The 21555-nt window shown below is 40.8% G+C and overlaps 2 protein-coding genes across 2 annotated transcripts; one reads left to right on the forward strand and one right to left on the reverse strand.

The window, feature by feature from the left end:
- Positions 1–4795: 4795 nt before the first annotated feature.
- Positions 4796–7127, forward strand: HPDL (4-hydroxyphenylpyruvate dioxygenase like). The gene has a single exon (XM_063300115.1). The coding sequence runs from the start codon at positions 4841–4843 to the stop codon at positions 6038–6040; it is 1200 nt and encodes a 399-aa protein (XP_063156185.1). The 5' UTR covers positions 4796–4840; the 3' UTR covers positions 6041–7127.
- A 1510-nt stretch (positions 7128–8637) lies between these two features.
- On the reverse strand, positions 8638–21377 carry MUTYH (mutY DNA glycosylase). Its single transcript, XM_063297818.1, is given in 16 exon segments — positions 8638–9272; positions 9503–9550; positions 10257–10418; positions 11113–11255; positions 11841–12032; positions 13391–13478; positions 14576–14720; positions 16316–16413; positions 17993–18106; positions 18702–18773; positions 18904–18945; positions 19079–19152; positions 19888–19927; positions 20029–20150; positions 20414–20511; positions 21297–21377. Coding segments are annotated over 15 exon segments (1539 nt in total). The 5' UTR covers positions 20490–20511; positions 21297–21377; the 3' UTR covers positions 8638–9149.
- Positions 21378–21555: the final 178 nt, after the last annotated feature.

A 21555-nucleotide genomic window follows, 5' to 3' on the forward strand; every position in this document is an offset into this window, starting at 1 on the left:
AGTTGAAGCACCAATTTATGATGCTAGAGGAATATTATCATGCAAATAACAGCCACTGAGAAGTACTTGGTTTATAGTCATTTGACTGGGGCCCTTAGATACTGACTTCTGCAACCCATCATGGCTTCAGTAAATTGAAGCTTTCAAATACAGATAGTCCTCACTTACCATTTGGACCAAGAACTCCATCGCTAAGCGACACAGTTGTAAGGCCAAATGTCACGTGACCATGTCAACTTATGATGGCAGTTCCGGCAGTCCCTGTTGCTGTCTTTAGGTAAATCCTGTGCAGTTACAGTGTCCTGCGGGCATGGGATTACCATTTGCGACCTCTTGCTGGCTTCCCCAGTGACTTTGCTTGTCAGAAGCCAGCAGTGAAGGTCGCGAATGGCAATCATATGACTGCAGGATGCTGCAATGTCATAATTGTGAGTTGGTTGTCAAGTGCCTGATTTGTGATCACATGACCTCAGGGACGCTGCAATGGCTGCAACTACGAGGACGCATTGTAAGTACCCCTCACTCAGTGCCATCGTAATTTTGAATGTCGCTGAATGAGTGGACATTAAACGAGGACTACCTGTAATGCTTTTTAGTAAGAAAGAAAAGGCGTCAACTAGATTACAAGCCTTAGTTGTACCTGTAATACATGCAGCATTTCTGGCTATAGGAAAGAACAGTTTTGGCACAACTTTTATCGAAGTTTTTCCCCAAGTGTGCTCCCTCTATTCAGCGCATGCTAGGATCTCTCCTCTGGAAACTACTTTGCAAGCCAACATACCTGTTGCCTGCATCCCACCATCTAGAAAGTATTTGCTGTATCAAGAGTAAAAAAGATCAAGAGTCAAAAACAATAATGAGTGAATTATATTACACAACAACAGATTCAAAAGTCCATTTAAAAATAAATGCTTAAGGGAGATTTGGGGGTCAGAATTATGCTGCCCCCAACCAAGTCTCAGAATCCAGTGACTTATGCAAGAAAGCAGTGGCACCTGATCTTAAAGGAACAACAGACTTAGATTTACTTGTGCAATAATAACGCTAATGCCCCCAAGCACATTCAGTGATTTTCCTTATCACTGAAAAGGAGTGGTGCTCACACTTCAAAACAGGGCCACAACTGGGGGGGGGGCACCAAAATGGACACGGAATCCATGTTTGCCCTGGGTGACACAGACCCTAGTTGCGGCCCTGCTTCAAAATACAATACTTTAGGACTAGAATCTGGGTCCTGTGCACACGAAGAGCATTTCTGACTTTCCCTTCACCTCTGCATTTCAGAAACACAGCTACATATCAGATTTTCATTTTTCCCTGCCTCTCCTTTGCCCTACCAAGTTTACCACAAGAATATTCTGAGATTACAGTACTTGAACTCAGACAGTAACAAAATCTCTCTTTGCTGCCATCTAGCGGCTGTGGGGCTTTTTGCAGTCGAGATCAGGCAGTCCCCGGATGTTCGTCACTACCTTTATTGTCCGAGGTCTAAACCTGCGAAGGAATATATACAGTACATCTCTTTTAAAATTAATTTTCAGGTTTAAAACGCACAAGCCAATCTCCAAGAGAAACCAGCCGCATGCCTCGCCTCACACAGCGCCTGTTTTCCAATTGACATCTGAAAAGGGGGACTGTGTTTAAAGATCCCGGCTTGCCCAAACCCTGTAAGATGCATTGCAACTGCCCATACATGCAATCCCGTCCTGGAACATCTTCCGCTTCCGTTCATGCTGCGGAGCTGCTGCTTTAAGGCTCATGGCCGTGAAGAAGTCGGTGTTCTGTCACCCGCAGTCGAAGTTCGTTCCCGGCAGGAAGGAGAGAGAATAAATAATACGACAGGAGAAAATACGGAGTTTAAGTCAGGTGAGAGGCGAGAAAGCGGACGGATGGACTCTGCCGGCCAGCAGGAGCCAGCAGGCGGCGAGGGCGGGAGGAGCGGCGCGAAAGGAGGAAATATTCTGCTGCCGTAGCCCGAGAGTAGAAAAGCATATTTCTATTACTTATTTTACGAGTGGGAATGGGGAACTGGGAGTGGAATGGTTTGACAATACATGCTTGATTTATTGCAGGGAAAAAAGACCCCCCCCCTTTTTTTTGCAACTTGTTCTCGTGAGAATACGTGTTTTATTTTTAAAGGTAAAGGAGCAGATATCAGAAAGATTTTAAAATGCAACATGTTCAGTCTTTCATCTCCTCTAGTGATCATCCTAAGCAACCTAAAAGGCAGCATGCTTTGCCAAGAAAACTTTTTATTTTTTTAAAGGAGCAGGTTGTAAGTATTTCTTACTGTGAGCCTGGAACCCGCTTTCCTCAAATAGTCAGAGATTCCAAAGAAAGCAGACCAAAATCAAGTAATAAGATCAAATAAAAATAATATTTAAAATCAGAATATGGCAATTTTATTGTACTGTGACAGGACAGAACCACTGGTCAATCCCCAGTTCCTCAAAAGCTGCTTGAAGCTGGCTGTGTTCCTCTTCACTGCCACCAGCCTTGAAATGCTCAAGGCTGACCAACAGGCCCCCACTAAAATCTAAGTCTGGGGTTCATTTGTATCCAAAGAATGTCTCAGGGGGAGGTGTAAAGCCATGAAAGACCAGTGTCTCAGTGAGTCAGTTCTGCCACACAGCCTCTGGGCAAGGCTGGCTTGAGCCAAGAGTTAGGAGGTGAGAAACTTGCAATCCAGCCTGCTGGCCCTCAAGCTCTACAGCTTCAGCATTTCAGTCAGGAAGATTGTCCTTAGTGCAATGTCAGATATATGCAGCTGAACAAGAAATCAATTGGCACAGCTGCAGAACATGATGATGGCATGAGATCACATAGCTCTGGGCCGCATAAAGGGGTCCTGTATGATGTGAATGTACAGAACAGAGTCAGCACAGCTTACAGTATGTGCTTTGAGGTAGGTGTCCCTAGCATGAGATCACATAGCTCTGGACTGATTCTGGGGTGTGTGCAAAGACCCCTTAAAGAAAATCCCTCAGTTGTGATCTGTAAAATAGACCCAACAGAGGTAAATATATTCAGCCTTACAAAGGTGAAGTAAGATTGTAGGATGGCTAAAAAGTGTAGCGGAGAAAATAAATCTAACAAACAAAATGGAGGTTGCGGCCTTTTCCTCTCTGTGTCATGTTCATCGTTCCAATGGTCTGGGTCCATCGTAAGGTTTCGCATGTCAATTTCCTGATCCATGTCTGTCATTTGCGGGGAGGAGAATTTCAGCCCTGCCGGGCTGTAATCTCCTTACTGTTACTGTGGAATGTATGTTTGGGTTATTGCATGTGTTCAAGGTTACTTTCCCAGGCCGATGTGTAACGGTTACCAACACCTGGGAGGGGGTGGTTGCTATGCTGGGGCGAGGGGCGGGATCGGGAGTGAAGCAAGGGTTTTTAGTTTGTATTTGGCGCGCTTTTGGTCATTCTCAGCTTTCTTTGTATTTGCACACTATTCTTTCAATAAATCAGTTTTCATTAAGAATCTGCTTGTGAGGCTGTGTATGTCAGAATAGGCAATCATTACATAAAGCTGAGAATCTTAAAACTCTTACCACTAACATCCTACCAGTGTTACTGTGAGGAAATAAAGTTAGTGATGGCTGAACCTACTTCCCGCTCGGGAGAGAGTGAGGATTCCAGCGTGGGGGAAACGGATTCCATGGGACAAAGAAGGGAAAGGACCCTCACTCCGGAATCGGAGGAACTGTCGGAGACCTCGGATGCCAGCTCAGCTACTGCGAAAGCGGTAAAGTCCAAGGTGGTCAGGAAGGCAGAGGGAACCCTGTCTGGAACGCCCCCGGCACCTGTGAAGCCAAGGTATTCGCTGTCCCCAAGTGTGGCCATAATGGAGAGGAGTGGGTCGGATGTCTCCGAGGCCACTGAGAAATCACAGAGGTTGGAAGCCAGGTTGTTGTTTTCTTGCAGATGTTTCATTGCCAGACTAGGCAACATCTTCAGTGCGAAGAGGGAGTGGGCCTTGCTCTCTGTTTATATACCATGGTTTGCCCTGCTTGTGTTGGTAGGGGTGTTCTCTCCTTGGGAGTTCTTTGATTGGGCTGTTGTTTGCTGCTTGGTTGACTGACTGAGTTAATAGTTCCTTGATTAGGGTGTATTGTGCCGTTTGGTTTGTTCATCTGGTGTTAATCCTAGTGTTGATTTTTGCATATCTGGGTGTTGATTGCTGGCAAGTGAGTGTACTGGTCTTTTGGCTTTTCTATTGTCTCTTTTGAATGGTATGCAAATGTTGTTTACCGCTACGTGTCTGTTGATGGCTGCTTTGTCTGAGTGCCAGGCTTCCAGGAATTCTCTGGAGTTTTTGGATTTAGCTTGGTTTAGGATGCTGAGTTTCCCAGTTGAAAGTATGGTTGAGTCTGTTTGTCTGCTGGTTTTGGCAGAACAGGATTATACCTTTACTCTCTTCCTGACCTATGACAATGTTTTTTGGGCGGGGGTGCCTTCGAGTCAGTGTTGACTCCTGACGACTGCCTGAACAAGTCACGGCAGTTTTCTTGGAAAGGTTTTTCAGAAGTGGCTTGCCACTGCCTCCTTCCTAGGGCTGTGTGTGTGTGACTGGCCCAAGGTCACCCAGCTGGCATTGTGCCTAAGATGGGACTGGAACTCACATCTCCTGGTTTCTAGGCTGATGCCTTAACCACTACACCAAACTGCCTCTCCCTATGAAATCTGGGAACCTTTTATTGGCACAGTAGAACAGGCCCCAGTTTCCACCCAATTCTGGTCTGCCACCCCCACCTTAAGATATTGATCTGGTCTTTTTCTTCTCGTTTTGTAGATTTAATAGCAAAAGGATGTGTTGTAACTAAACACCCTCAAATTTCATAATGTCTACTGTTCTGAAGCGGTTGTGTTACATTGGATTCCATGTCCTTCAGGGTCAACAGCTGGCCAATCATCTGGTGCAAGGATTAGGCTTTGAGCTGTTTGCTACACGGGACACAGAGTGGAAGAGGCAGCAGGCTTTCCAAAGAGGAGATGCTGTTTTTGTTGTCAATGAAAGGCGGGAGCTAACAGGGAGAAAATTTTCGCCTTCAGACTGCTTCCAGCATAAAGGGATCCTGTATGATGTGAACCTGCAGTACAGAGTCAGTACAGCTTCCAATATTTGCTTTGAGGTAGAGGATGTCCTTGGCATCTCCCAAAATCTATTGGAGAAAGGCTGCAAGATCCTTATCCCTCCCACTACTGAAGCAGATGAAAATGGCTTTGTTACTTACTCTGTAGTGAGATCCATTGTGGGCAATGTCAGCCATACTCTTCTTGACCGATCCCACTATTGTGGGCCATTCTTGCCTGGTTTCTGTGAAATTGAGGTTGCCCCCAAGAGATTCCAGGAGGAGAGGGAGACCACACATTTTGACCACATCACCTATGCCTGTCCCCAGGGTAGTTCACAAGCTGTGCTGGACTGGTACAAAAACTGTTTTGGTTTCCAGCGCTTCTTCATCCACCAGCAAGATGATGCTGCAGAAGGCTATCAAATTCAGGGGGAAGATGTGGGCCTTCGTCTTACTGCCATGCAGTACAGTGATGATGGCTCGTCACTGTTTGAGCGTGACTGTAAATTTGTTCTGGCTGAGTCACTGCTGCAGCAAAGGAGGAACCAGGTGGACACTTTCCTAGAGAAGCATGATGGAGCTGGTATCCAGCATGTGGCCCTTTATACCACAGACATTGTAGGCACTGCTGCAGCCATGGCAAAGTCAGGAGTAAACTTTTTCAAACCACCATCATCATATTACAGTGAGAAATGCAAACAGGAGGAGATCCAGCAAGTTGGGCAAGATCATCAGCTCCTGAAAGCCTATGGCATCCTTCTAGATACGAAAATAGGTGACAAAGGACAGAACAATAGCCCTGGCATGCTTGAGAAGCAATACCTGATGCAGATCTTCACTAAACCTCTTTTTACAGAAGAGACCTTCTTCATAGAGCTCATTGAGCGATATGGAGCCACAGGTTTTGGTGAGGGAAATGTCCGTGCTCTTTGGAAGTCTGTACAGAATTATATGGATCAGCAGTAGAGACCCACTCTACTTACTGAAGAATGAAGCATGGCAAAATGTACATTATAGCTAAATGATATCGGTGCTGTTTCAAATTGTTAACACAAGATTAGTGCCCATGCTGAACAAAGCATGTGATTGATCTGGTTCAAATATGTACTTTCAAAATTGACTTTGCACTGTCCATGCTGGCTTGTATTAAAAAGTATCCAAGTGAGGGGGAGGCCATCTAATTAGAACCCATGCATGGAAACCTGACTAGCATAGCAATGTTGTAACAGCAACCACACCTGAAAGCCTGCAGGCTTTTGCCTTGCTAGCTGAACTACTGAACTGGTAATTGATTTTTCTTTAATGAAACACAAAGGCCTGAGGGTATGGCTGGTATATCTTCCCTAGGGAGAGAGAAATACTCTCTATAGTAGAGTGACTGTTATCTGCAGAACACCCACATTCTTTGGGGTCTAGGGAGTGCAAATCTGAAAAGGTACATGATCCCTGTTGCTCAGCTACAGTACTGTAAGTGCAGGAAGTTACCAAGCCAGGTAATGAAACATCTGAATGAAACCAACCAAGCTCTGAGGACACCAAAAATCCAAGAGCAAATCCCTGAGCTCCATACTATTGGAGAAAAATTGGTTCTCCCTCTTTTTACCTACTTGCACTCCACCAAATTTAATGTTAACTGGACAAACAGGAGGCAGGGGTATTTGTTAGCCACTTCCACTTGAATCATGGCAGCTTTTTAACTAGCAGAACAAGAAACCACAGGGAATCTTTTGGTTGTATGGATCCAAGCAGCTATTAGGCTATGTGAAAGCTTACACTCCTCTAACATGGAAGAACCTGACTTGATCTTTATCCAATATGAAGAAGCGTAAATAAATGTTGTGATTCTTAAAACATATTGCTAATCAATATCTTAAGATATGTTCAAAATTTGGCTCAATAGTTGCCTGTAGAAGGGCCTTTACTTGTGAGTCCATTGAATATGAAGATATTCACTTAGTTCATCTCTTTATATAAGCCTTTCTCAACTTTTTGACCCTGGAGGAACCCGTGAAATATTTTTCATGCCTCAGGGAACCCCTACACATTCAAGCTTAAATATAGGCCAGAAGTCACAAAATTATTATATTTGTCTCATGTGTGGGCCTGTATACATTTATTTATTTTTAATATCCCGCCTTTATTATTTTTATAAATAACTCAATATATGTATTAACAGTGTTCTTAAACTAAAAATAATAAAACTTACCTCTTTAATGTGAAGTTGCCCAAATATGAAATAATTTTTTTTAATAAATCGTGATCTCCCAGGGAACCCCTAGTGACCTCTTGTGGAACCCTAGGGTTCCACGGATCCCTGGTTGAGAAACCCTGCTTTGGATGTTACTGAAAAGTATTCATGTTTTAATTTATTTAATAGTTATTTCTATTAATGAAGCATCACATCTACTTGTTGCTACAGGTGGAATAGTGATGGTGAAGTGGCAACTGCTCTTCCTGCATGTTTTCCTGCTCACAAATATCTACCATAGCTGTTTCTTGTCCAAGTATTTGTTGGATGCTTCTTGAATATATTGCCTTGGGTAGCACAATCATGCTTCTCCTTGCTAGAACAAGTGAGACAAATCACCTTAAAACACAGAAAAGGGCTTATAACTCTTAATTTGGATTTGAAAACAAAAAAGGCTTTCATGATTTTTAGGCAAAACTATGCCTGGCTCTCCAGCCTTTTCAAACATTTATGTGAACAGTTAGCATTTAGGTGGTTAAACTTTTCTTCATCTTCAAAAATACCTTCTAGGGACCCCAAGGGCTTGTTGAACTGCAGTTGTGCTTACAAAACATAATCAATACATTTAGACACACTGCTCTTTTAGCACTAGCTATGTTAGTTCAAAAGAACAGTTTCAGTGAACTTTCGCAATTGCTGTAACTATAGTAACCTTGAATCTAGAACATATTTTCAAGCTAAATACTTTCCTCTCTTTCAGTTGAACTTTATAATATATTACAAATGTTGACTGGAAATCATTGCATATAGAGCTGTTACTCTTTCCAAAATCCCTCAAACTGAGTTGGGAATAAAGGTCTTGCATTAGGCATCATACAATGAAAAGACTTTGTCTCTTTGCTATGAAAGTGACCTTTCTGAATGTCCTATTTGGGGATTTAATGGTATGGATTTACAAACAGGACTAGAATGTGAAATCTAGCATTCCTATATCATGCTTTGGAAACTGCTTTAAATGGAATAGTTTGACACACATTATAAGCCACCCTCTTTCATTCTAGGAGTGGGATAGAGAACAGAAATTCATTTTGTATGAAATGATACTACCAATAGTGAAAAAAGAATGAAGACCTCCAAAATATTCCACCTTTGAATAAAAAAATTGTTTCTGGATGGCTTCAGATTTTAATGGAACTTTTATTATAGAAAGCACTAAGATTTTTTTTGTGCTAATGCCAGTACATTGTATTGTGATTTAAGAATCGGGGGATGAATTCACTTTTCAACACCTCACTCTCATTAACTCAGTCAGTTTTGAGGAAACAACTAAAAATGGATTATCACTAGTACTTTTTAAATAAACATCCATTTATTAGTGAAGCCACAGTTAAAACTGGACATTTTAAGCATTAAAATAGTTGATCGTACAGGATAACTGGTACACAGTACAGTAGTAACATGTAGGCGAGCAATGATTATTCAGTTACCTGTTCCCAAAGGAAACTGGCTTTAAAAAATCCCTTATCCCGCCTTTGCCACATTTCTTTCAACATGCCATATCACAAAAGAACTGCTAGTTAATATCTGCCTCATTGGTAGAACTGTAGCCACAATTCAGATTGTGGTCATGCATGCCATGTTAAGAGCAGTGCCTATTTAATAAGACATTTAGCAAATGGGTAGGAAATCAGGTGACAGCAGGATATGTTCCACAGCATTATGCTCCAGTACCTCATGCTACCCATACTGGGCAGACACACCTCACTGCATGGCTCCCAGGCCCTTCAAAAGATGATATATTTGTACAACATACTGTACAAGATTATTGGGAGTGCAGAGATGTGTACTTTCCCCCATGTTTTTTCTATACTCTGTTTGAACTTGCAGTCAGTTGTTGAGACCAGCTCTAAGAAATGAATGCAAAGAAAGCAGCTTCTGGGAAGAGCTATTCTGTTCTTTAGACTTTAAATGGCTGGTGCCCAGAGAGCCCCGTTTCTTCTTCTTCACAACCTGTACAATGATACACAGGTACAGATACAACAGAGAAGACCCTGCAAACAGTCACATATTTCATCCTCTCCCACCTGACCCTGTAACACTATCGTGATTAGGTTATAAAACTGGCCAACCGCAAGTCAATCACTTCTGACCAATTTGGGGACTTACTGAGGCTAAGAATATTTATGAAGCTAAAAAGGCATTAGGAAAAGATGCTTGGTTCTATCAAAAGATAAACTCACCTGGACATCACTGATTCTACAGCTCCATTTTTCATAAGCTTTGAAGACCTGAAAAAGAACACAAACTATATACTCACATAGTTCTAGGATCATTTTTAACGTGGATAGTGTATGGCAATGCTCAGCTTACATATAGCAGGACTAAAAAGGTGATGGGGGCTAAGAGCAAGTTCTGTCCCCAGCAATCCTGTACATCTGGGTCTATTTTGTAGATGCTCACACATGAATATGTTGAGAAATCAGTTAAATGTTTGCAAATGTATCCATGATTAGAAACCTTGACACAATAGTTATCAAATCCACTGCAGGACTTAAGAGATGCCTATGTGGCGCCCAGTTATACTGACAGGCTGAGTGTCTGCACAGAGCTGGTTCTAATTCCACTGAGGGGTAGACAGACAGGATGGCTTCTGTTTCTGTACACTGAAGTTTGTAACTCAACATTCCCTGAAAGCACATTGTCTGAACAATGAAGCAAATGGCATTCATGTGAAGTGAAACAGTTGCAATTTCCAAATCTACCCTCTGCCATGGAATCTCATTGGGTGTCTCTGAGCCAATCAATATCTCAAGGGAGGATGTTGGGATGGAAAAAAATGGACAACCGATTGCTATGTAAGCTGTTATGTATTCCTAGAGGAAAGGCAAGATACAAATATAACAAATTTATCTACATATTGATTCCTCAAATATAACTTTTTAGAGAAATGCAAAGAATCCACTGTAAAAGAGTTTGAGCCTCAGATTTCATTACCTTTTTCATAGCAGTAGAGATGGCTGAGATCTGGAATTCTGTTTTGGTCACCCATTGGGATGCTGGAAGCTCCACATTCCTATTCCAATGTTCCTCATCTTTGTCCAGATTCAAAAAAAAGATCACATATGTTTGGCGGATGTGGGAGAAGATATGGAGAACCTGGGGAGGAAGTGGTGGATATGTGGATGGATGGATGGATGGATGGATGCTGTAACTCAATATCATCATGACCCTTGGGCAGAAGGAAGAAATAGTCCCTTGGGCCGGAAGATACTGAACAGTACTAAGAGAAGCTAAATGCCCCACTTTTGACAGAAAGGGATCTTTGGCGTTCTCCTTTCTAACCTTTACTCTTTACTGCTTTGAGACAAGGAGCTGCAGGGATATGACCAGCCTGGATTTAGGAGCAAAGATATGAAAGAAAAAAAAAATGATATGCTGCTGCATGGAACCATGCTTTATAACAGTTTGGATAATGGCTAAAATGGAAATTACAGTCAATACTTTTGTAACATTGCAAGTTTTTAAGGGCTTAATCCCTGGTTATTTCTGATGCACACATTTCTGGGGGAACTAATTTCATGGCTAGTTATCTACTTGCAACCTTGGCCAATTCAACACCAAACAACCATTTCCCAAATGTAGCATATTCAATTTGGCTCCCTGCATCTACTCTAAAACTTTTATTATAATGGTAAACAGCAATAGAGCTTCTAATGCTAATGCTACCCCAGAGTGAACTGGGCTGGAAGATCCAAGGCACAGCAAAAACATTGGAGAAACTTGTTAGAAGACTGGCTAACAATGGCTGTTTGTAAAAGCATTACCAATTCTTATCTAGGATCCAGTTTACCTCTCCAACATATTGTAGTTGCCTCACTGCCAAGTCATTGCCAACCCAGGCTTGGAGATGATCTGCCAGAATCACTTTCTGTTGCTTTTCCTGCCCTTGCTCAAGGAGGATACTAGGAAATTCCCACAGTCCTGCTAGCAGACCTACAAGAAAATGTCTAATCATCAGTGCAGTTTAATGTAGCACAATGGTTACAAGAGTGAACTTGAACTCTCTGCTTCAAAAAAAAAAAAAAAAAGCTATTGACACTTTCAGCTAAAAACGTTATTTCTACAGTAACTATGTAAGGAATGAGTACTTTCTGCTTAAGGCAGTCTTTCCCTCACACAGGACAAGCAATTCAATAGACTGTTATTTCAGATGTACACGGTCTTCTCAGTGAGAAAGGAAAAAACACGGCATTGATCAAAAGGATGCTTGGGCCCACACCACTCTGGAGTAGACCCACAAATAAATTGGCTCTAAGTTCAGAACAGTAGATGCTCACATTTTTGCAGTCTCTTGTTCAAAGTTACCAAGATAAAACTGGCTTCCTTATCCTAAGAAAAGCCCATAAAGACCTTCACAGAGATAATTTTTTAAAAAGAAGAAATTACAAGGAAGGATTAAGACAAAAAGATACTTCATGACCAAGATCCAAATTTTATAACTGCTAGAGAACTAGAGCTGGAGAGGTAACATTAATTGACAATGGTTAGCCTTCCCTGATCTCTTCTTGAGCTGGTTACCTGAGCTGGGCCTCCTCACAAGAAGGTACTCTGGATTCCCATCACGGTGTCTCCTCTATAGCACACACGTGGCCGTGTGCTCTATTCTGGGCTGCTTCTTGGTAGTTTTCCTTGGGAAATTAGCCACACCAAGGCTGGGCTCCCATGGTACTGAAGGAGACAGGCAGAGTGAACAGCTCCCTGGGACAGCAGCTGAAAATGAGAAGGAACAGCAGGTGATCAGCTATGCTCTGAAGCACTGACAATAGCAGTAGTAGTGCTTCATTTCAATCTATCTTTGTGGACATCTAGGACAGGACGGCTTGGCTTGGCAACATGAATCACAGTTTCTCTGACTCTGCCCATCCCATGGTGACAAAGCTCAAGCAACCTCCAACCCTTCCTTCCCAATGAAGCCTTGAAAGACTAAATCTAAATTAATTTTTGAAGCAATCTAATCTCACTGCTTTATACACTGGAACATAAATAATAGCTCATGATCAAAATGTTTGCTCAAGTAAGACCACATGCTTCTTCCTATAAATTTGGGGTGTAGACATTTTTTTTAAAAAAATATGCTGCCTCCTGAACTAAAGCCTCAATTTAAAAACTATTCAAACTGATTCAAAATATTAAATGCAAAAAACTAAGGACAAACAATAAAGTATAACATATATAGAGCAGTAATAAAAAGTATAAGATAAACATTACATGAGGATGTTATTTTTTTATCCATTTGCCATGACCTCCAGATCCCATGGATTATTAAAGAATGAAAGTTGAATGTCATCTGCAGCAAAGACACCTCAGTTTAAAGATGCAAAATTTCCAAAAGAGTAGCAGTGAAACCTTCAAGACTAATGTTATTAATCATATAAGCTTTTGTGGATGTAATCCACATGTAATTGTCCATGTAATCAGATATACAGATATGGCAATGAGAAATTATTATATTTTAGAAAAAGCTATAGAGCAGAGAAAGGACAACAGGAATGGAGAACAGCGAAGGCAGAATTACTTTAGAGGGAACCTACAATAATTTCCAGGAAAATAGCTGTGATTTATGTATCAAAACATAATATAATTTCTTTCCAAACATAGTATAATTTCTTTCACATATTAATTTTTATATATCATTTAAAAAGAAAATTATTACAAAATAATTCAAAACCAGTTTTCCCAATTTAAAACAAAACAAAAACAAAACCTCAACCACAGAATACTGAACTCCAATTTAAGATGCAACATTCCGCCCCCCCCCCCGGAACTTCACATCTCATGCTCGTCACATGTTCAATCCACTTTTTTACAGAAGGACATTGTTAAAACTTGAAGGTAATATAAAGACAAAAATACAATTTCTTTTGAGTGATTAAACTGGCTGACTTGAGAGCAGGACTACAATTCTGTCCCTCCTTCCAATGCAATTATCAGGACAAAGAAGCAACATCTGCGGAAAGAGGTTAGTTGGAAATGAAGTTCTGAGAGTTTCCTTCACCTTTATAAAACCTTAATTCTCATTCTCACTGTAAACAGTCATCCTGGTAGTATCAATTCTTATTAGCACTTACCACATTCCTCCATATCTAGCACAGGGGAGCATTTAGAAGCAGTTTTTCCTAACAGTCTCTTGCTGGAATTTAACAGACCCTTTTCTACCTGCAAAAGATAAAGGGTTTCAGTACTGGTGAAAGTATAGGAAGGGGATGCAGGTGACAACAGGGCGAGAGGCATCTGGTAGAATACCAGGACCTGCCTACTTAGGGTTCAACTAATCATGATTCCAAGTGGAGATTAAGGCAAGTGAGAAATGAAACTGCAATATCTGTTATGTAGAAGCCTTTCTCATACAAATCTCTGTAGTAAATAAATAATAAAACCCATGCACTCTCCAAATGTGCAGACTACAATTCTCAGAATCTCTCAGTTTGCATGGCCATTACTATGAATTCTGGGAGTTGAATTCCACACAGCTAGAGTGTGCCCAAACTGGGGAAGACAGTCGACACTTAAAAAAAAAAAGGGGGGGTGTACTGGAATTGCTATGTGGAAGAGACTGTGAAAAATAATTTACATTCTGACAAATGCAAATATAATAAAGTGTCCTGACAAGTAGGAACCACGCTGAGATCAGGAATAGGTCTCTAGTGTTTTATTACTGCTACAGTAAACAGAAAATCCTAACAAACTGAAGAAGCGTGGGAAAACCCAGACAGATAAACCCCAAAAGTCAAGGCGGGTCTGTTCTGTGTCTCTTTGAATGACAGCTCAAATTCTCGCTACTACGCATGCGTTTTCCCCCCTGGATAGGGTCCCTTCCTGCTCACCATCAGTGCTCATGACATAAAGCCTCACTAGGGCAACATTTTTAGGCTAACAGTGCAAGCCTATCCAAGTGCACTCAAAAGTAAATCTAAGATCTTGCAGTGGGACTTATTTCCGAGTATATATGCATAAGACTAATACTCTAATCATACTAAGGCAACCTGATGCTGTCCAAATATATTGAGACTACAACTCCCGAAATTCTCAGCCAACACAGGAAGGCTGAGCCCCCCTCAACCTCAAGATTCACAAGTGATGCTATTTTTTTGTCTTCCTGGAATCTTCCTCTGCTCCACACATGTATGTGTAAATGATGGTATTTTAGTTTAAGATACAAAGTCAGCGCACCACACCCCATAAACAGCAAAGCCTCCCTCATACCATTCTTGCAGAGTCTGGGGTAGAGCATCAACAGAACAGTATCTCCTTACTTTATGGAGAGCTCTGCAATGCTGTTTCACTGGACATTCCACACATAGTGGGGTCTTGGGAGTACACACAGTTGCACCCAATTCCATCATTGCTTGGTTAAAGTCACCTGGATGGGTCTGGTCAACCAGCGTGTGGGCTAAAGTCCTAAGAACAATAGCAGTTATCTGTTAATGCTATACTGTAGGAGAGGAATTCAAGTTAGAAAAAGGTATGATTCACCTGTCCAAAAGAGCCTCCCACTATTCCACAAATTGCATTCCATACAATTTGGTCCAAAATAACACAACCCTCCAAAATATGGAATGGGTGAGACACAATTAAATTAAAATATTTTTTTATGAACTAGAAGCTAAACCAGTAAGAAATGTGGAGTAACGAGTACCACATACAAAAATTATGTTTAATTTTCTTTTCTTCAAGCTAAGAACATTATATACAGTGTTTTGTTATGCATACATATTCTCAGGTACACCAAAACCCACGCTTTTCCCATTATAACCAAGATTTCCCCACAACTTCTCCAAATCAAAAAAACACCAGACTAAAGTACATCTCCTTTCTCCAGGATGTATACCAAGATTTATACCATCTATGAAGTGGACTACTTCATTGCTTACAATTGCTACATTGTAACCTGCTTTCTAGGACCTGACCTCCCACTGTTATTCATTACTACCTGTGTTTTCATTCATTAACTACAGTATTACTAAGTCTTTACAGGTATTAACATTACCCATCACATGTAAAACCTCTACACATCCTGCCTTTGAAGTCCAGCATTAGATTATTTTAGAGTACTCTGAACCTAAGCTATTAATCTGATTCTATATAACTTCACACTTTTGATTTTGGCAACTCAAGGGTAGACTAGAAGAAAAACTTGGCATGAATGCTAACTGCTTAGCAAGTATCTTGTCTTTTTCCTTCCATTCTGTGAAAGTCTAACATGTTAACATGGCATGAGAGACAAAACCTATCACTAAGAAGTTAATGTCCTGATGCTTGCCTAAAATATTATAGTTATGACCCCACATATGTATCTTGTGAATATAAAAATTTTAATTTACTATGCTTCCAAGGCAACAAATAAAGAGACTGCAACCTCTGGTTACAAGCACAGCTATGGGGAAAGATGTGCAAATAAGCACCTCTGTTAAGTAAAGAATTGAGAAAAACCTATTTTTAGAAACAATCCTGGTACTATTCACTGTAAGTCACAGGAAAATCTGACAAAGGAATATCTGCATTGACCCCAAATTTAAAAAGTTGTCTAGAAATCAGTGTGAAATACACTCTTTCTCTATAGAATCTGATGGCATAAATACATACTTTTAATGATCTTTCATTTCATTATTTAAATAAGGATTTTGAGACATCATCATTGTGGACAAATTTTAAAAACATGCGAACAGTATCCTGGAAATTCAGCTATCAGTGTAAGTAGTATTTTTAAAGTACTCTGCCATCATTCTTTATAACCTATATTCCTTCCTCAGCATAACTTGGTCTAATCTTAAATGATCCTTGTTGTTGTGAGATTTATATCTTGCCTTTTCTGCAGGAGCTCAAGGCAGCTTCATTTCATCCAACAACAATCCAGTGAGGTAGATTGGATTGAGAGACCTTTAAGTCCTCTTAACTTAAGAGAGACTTCTTAATGTAAAGGACTGCATTCTTTCTTGTCTTAGTTACTGCTTTATAGATCTTAGTGCCTTGCAGGAATCAAAGTATTTCCTTACCAGAGCGTGTCTGCAACAGCTGAATTGGCAGGGTCAGCACCAATGGCTCTTGTGCGACACAAAACTCGAGTCACATTCCCATCTACCACTCCTGTCACCTGTGTATGTTGAACAAAAAACCTACCTGTTAATATACTTGAGAAAACTTGTGTTCAGGAGTGAATGAAAGAGAAAACCAGATGCTGAATGATAACAAAAGGCACCTACAACCTGTTTGAATCAACTCTATGAATTTGTGGAGAGTGTAGCGCAGTGACTAAAAGTCAGACTAAAAAGCAGTTCAAATCCTCCCTCTCTCATGAAATTACTAGATAGTCCTAAATAAACTATTATTGTTCAGCTTTGGGACCTCTATTTACAAAACAAGGGATGATAATAATACTGACTTTCCTTACAGGGTTGCTGTACAGGATTAGAGCTAGAAAAAAAACATGTCAAAGAAATGCCTCTCCTTGATTTGATAAATTGATATCTCACTCTTTCTTCAACATATATAACACTCCCTCTTTCAATGATTCCCCACCATGAGGCAGAATGGGCTGAGAGATCACGTCTGGCCCAGAGTCAACCAATGAGCTTTTATGCTTGAGACAGAGTCAACTGAGTCTTCTAGTCATACTCATGACCACAACAGGCTGTGTATAGATTTGCCTGGTCATCTTCAAAGATGTCTCTTCAGATCCCGTCCCCCACCGCCATGAAGGGAGGCAGGTTGTTACAAGGGAGAGGGCATTTTCAGTTGGGCACCCAGTTTATGGAATGTCATTCCCAGAGAAATATACCTATTGCCCAACTGATGTATTTTCAGTGCTAGGCTGTCTACTCTTCCTACCATTTTATAGTCTATGTCAGGGTTTCTCAACCAGGGTTCCATGGAACCCTAGAGTTCTGCGAGAGGTCACTAGGGGTTCCCTGTGAGATCACAATTTATTTAAAAAATTATTTCAAATTCAGGCAACTTCACATTAAAGAGGTGTTTCATTCTTTATTTTTAGTTAAGAATACTGTTAATATATACAGGCCTACACATGAAATGAATATAATAGTTTTGTAACCTCTGGCCTATATTTGAGCCTGAATGTGCAGGGATTCCCCAAGGCCTGAAAAATATTGCAAGGGTTCCTCCAGGGTCAAAAAGTTGAGAAAGGCTGGTCTATGTAGACATAAAAAGCCAAGCTAGAATCAAGATTTATTTGTGTGTGTGTGCATGCACATGTATGATACACCTTTCCTGTGCTATTTATTACATTTTATTGTTTGCATTCTTTTAATTTTTTGGTAATTTTATGATCGGGTCCAAAGAACTTCAGTTACTGGATGGCACAGAAATAAAAACACATACTAATTGTATACTTAATGTATACCATTAAAAATATATGAATAGAGCCATTCTTTCTAAAAGTAAAAGCAGGAAGAGTAGCCTCCATTCTACTGGAAAAACATTGTATCTTCTCACTGAGCCCTTCCAGCAAGGGGAGACACCTTTTTTGCTGTCTCTAAACACTGAAGCAGGATCAAAATAGGAGAAGCCTGAAGCTGCACAGGATTAGACAGGAGAATGTTTGGAGAGCTGGGGATTATCATTTTTGCAGAACTGGAGGCATGGATGCCCAATGCTACCTGTCCATATGCATCCTAAAGCAAGGTTAAACACCCAGAATGATGTGGCCTGATTACCTGGCCAAATGCTATGGATGCAATAGCTCCTGCAGTGTACCTCCCTACTCCTGGCAGCAGCTTCTGCAGCTCTTCAGCTGTCCTGGGTATATGACCTCCCAGTTGCGAGATCACCTGTAAAAGACCAGTGAATAAAGCAATTCAAAGCAAAGGGAAAGAAAGAAGCTGGGAAATCTTGTAGCAAGCAAACTTGCCAAACAGACAGCACTAGTTGTTGAATGTCTAACTATGCTCCCTGAACCACAGTGCTGTGCTGTATCCATAGTATTTCTCAACACAAGGACATTTTGATCCAAAACACCATCTCTGAGAGACTGAGACATGCTGCTAAAGACTAACAGTTCTTTAAGATGTCCTCATCCATGTTGGCCTTACATAAGGTCTTGAACACCTGGCTGTTCCCCCTGGCCTTGGGCAATGCGTTAGGTGAACCCATTTATAATGGTTGGAATGTGATTGATGTTTGGCCCTGGTTGTTTGCTTATATATTTAAATTTATTGGCCGCCCAACTCCAGTGGAGCTCATGGGTTTTGTTTTTTCCTTTTGCTTTTGGCTGGTTTGTTCTTGGATTTAATTCTATGTTAGCTGTCCAGAGTCTCAATTTGTGAGCTGGCTATAAACCAAATAAACAGAACTATCTTCTTGCCAAAGTTAAGCACCACCAACCCAATCACCCAGTAACTATCTCATTAACACTGTCTAGAGTACCTTATGTGCACCTTCGTGGAGCCTTTTCCCCCGAGAATAGTAGCCAAGACCTGCCCATAGTTCATTCACCTCCTATTCTCAAACAGAAACGAGAAAAAACAAATTAACCCAAGAAGGATAAGGTCATACATGTAAATTTCCCTTCCCCTTTACAGTTAAGTGAACGTGTGCAGATTCATAAACATATTTAAAATCTTTTTACCTCTAATGAAGCTTTAGCTAACTCCTGCAAGGTTGGCCATTTCTACATCACAAAGAAAAACAGGTGTTTGTTTACTGGCTCTGCAAAGCAGAACAGATGTACAAATAATCCAGAAACCAGAATACTGGTCAATGTAAACGGTAATCTGCCACAGAGGAAAGGAACTCAGCATCACCTGCATCCAACAATTGTAGTAACTAATCACTGAAGCCACTTGGGTTTGCTGGAGCATGATCTCCGATACCCACACTGCAAGCACAAAGGGAAAACAGCAGCATTAGAGAGTCTCAATCAACCCAGAGCTTGCCCAGTACAGCTTGGGCAAATTGGGCTGGAGAAGTGGCTGCAAGGGAAAATACAGTTTTTAAGAAGTAGCAGCCTCCTATTTCAGCAGGAGCATGTAACTGCAGAAAACTAATTCTGCTTTACAATTCCCCTGCTCCCTCTGAGTGCTGCACTACCACCAATCAGGCAGATAGGATTCATAGCTTGTTTTGCCACTTCTTAAACTGTAGATCATAACCCTCCAGGGATGACAAGCAACTGGGGGGTTGGTTTCCACCAAGTTTTCCTGCCAGATGATGACTTTGAGTGTAGTACATATGTAACAGCGTATCTGTAGATTATAGAGGGTCTGAAGAAGTATACATGTTAAGTCAGTATTTGTATCTATTATTTTCTAGCTTTTTAAAATGGAAAAAATTTGCTATGTGGAAAGAGAAAAGCAAAACATGGCCAATCTACCAGTAGTGCTGATTAAAGGAAGCCTAAATCAAGGAAGCATGATGAAAGGGGTATGTCCTTTAATTATATTAGTAAAAATAATATATAATCAAATAAATTTATTCTTGGCCAACCCAAACTCCAACCAAATCATTTGTTTTCTGGATGAGGATGGGCCACAACATTTTTTACCATTTTAGGGCTTCCCATATAATATAGTTTGAGACACCCAAAAATAGGCAGATGAGTTATTGTTCTCACCAGCATATGCTCGTCTGTCATCATCGGCTTCAGTTGCAGCCTGTAACAGAGGAACAGCAAGAATGAAGACCCAACACAATTAGCTCTCTATATTAAAGGAAACAGAGCTGAACAACCTAAGTTCTTGTTGTTTTTCCATACCAGTTTCCTCCATGGCAGATCCCGTTTACATTTATTGAACCAAGACAGCAGTCTCTCCTGGAAGTCTTTGATTTCAGCTGCATCACTGAATGTGTGAAATGAAGACTGGGAACTGGGCACTTCTGTAGTAAAGAGGAATTAACATTTTTACAGTTGGCATTTCTTTGGGCTACACTGAGGAGTCGTATCAATCTGGAATCGTTTAAATTTTTAAAATTTCACTCTCTAGTTTATTACTAGAATGTATAATCAAATAAAAGATTGAGATTAAGTTAGTGATTATCCCAAAATGATAATAAACCTCCCAAATTATATTTAATTTTACTCAATACTACACTTGTTATTCTTCCGTTTTTTGAGCAAAATCTTTGTGTAACTCCAGTACCTTTGTAAAGTACACGCCTTTTTTTCACATTTCTTTGATGATTTTTGGTATTTCCCAGATTGCTGCACGTTGCCATTCAGAGTTTACTTATTGCCAAGCTAGGAAGAGCATAAATATGTTATCATTTGATGAGATCAAACTCTTTCCAAATCCAAATATAAGTTTGTGCAACTCTCTATATAAATACCCTGAATTGTATGCAAAACGAACCAACAAACAAATGATCCCTAATTACAAATGTGGGCAATCTGAAGAAATATGCTATAAAGGAGAAATCAGGTATTACAAAAGGAGTCTCTTACTATTCTTGAAAGGGACTCACCTACTCCAATAAGAGTGGTGAACATTTCCAAAGCGTGTACAGTGACTTCACAATGCAAAAGAAGAATAACTTTTCCCCCGGTGCTATGTAAAAACTCTATGCGAGTACAAAATAAAAATTACATCAGGGAGAATGGGACAGCAATCTTTCCTTACGGTAACAATCTCCTACTTGTAGGAAAAGTGTGATTTCCGTTCAATAACCTAAATTAATGCCGACTGTTCTAGCTTTCTTCCTTTCCAAGCCTAACAAAGCCGTCGGCTCTCCTCACCTCGTGCAAATAATATCCGTGTAGCAGGACCGTTCTGTTCTTACACGCTCAAAAAATGGAACAATTATTAGAAAACAGACGTCCTTTCAAAGAAGGCACACAGCGTTTCTTTTTTCTCCCTCCCTCTCATCTGTACGACTCTTTGTGGCCCCAGAGCCATCACAGAAACGCTACCGGCTGATCGTGCACACCGCCGGAACAAACCACGAACTACACCAGCAGCAGATTGAAAAGGAAACGGGATATACAACGCCCACCAACCACACCGCTACCGTGGAAAGCGCGAAAACCTAGGCTTTCCATCGGCTACTTCCTTTCTTTTATCGCTAGATTTCCCTCTTTGGACGGAAGTGAAAATAAAGGAGAAATTAAAGATTTTAGCGTACTCACGTATTTCTTCCAATGACTGGGGTCTATACACTTTCTAACGTAATTCTTATTCCGTGTGCAGAAAGATGTGTTGCTAATGGCGAGAGGGGACGGTGTCCATTGCAAGCCGACCCGCGGTCAGTCAACTGTAGTTAAATCAACTGTGTTTCAAGCTACAAA

Source organism: Candoia aspera, chromosome 3 (assembly GCF_035149785.1).
Source record: "Candoia aspera isolate rCanAsp1 chromosome 3, rCanAsp1.hap2, whole genome shotgun sequence".
Taxonomy (NCBI): Eukaryota; Metazoa; Chordata; class Lepidosauria; order Squamata; family Boidae; genus Candoia; species Candoia aspera.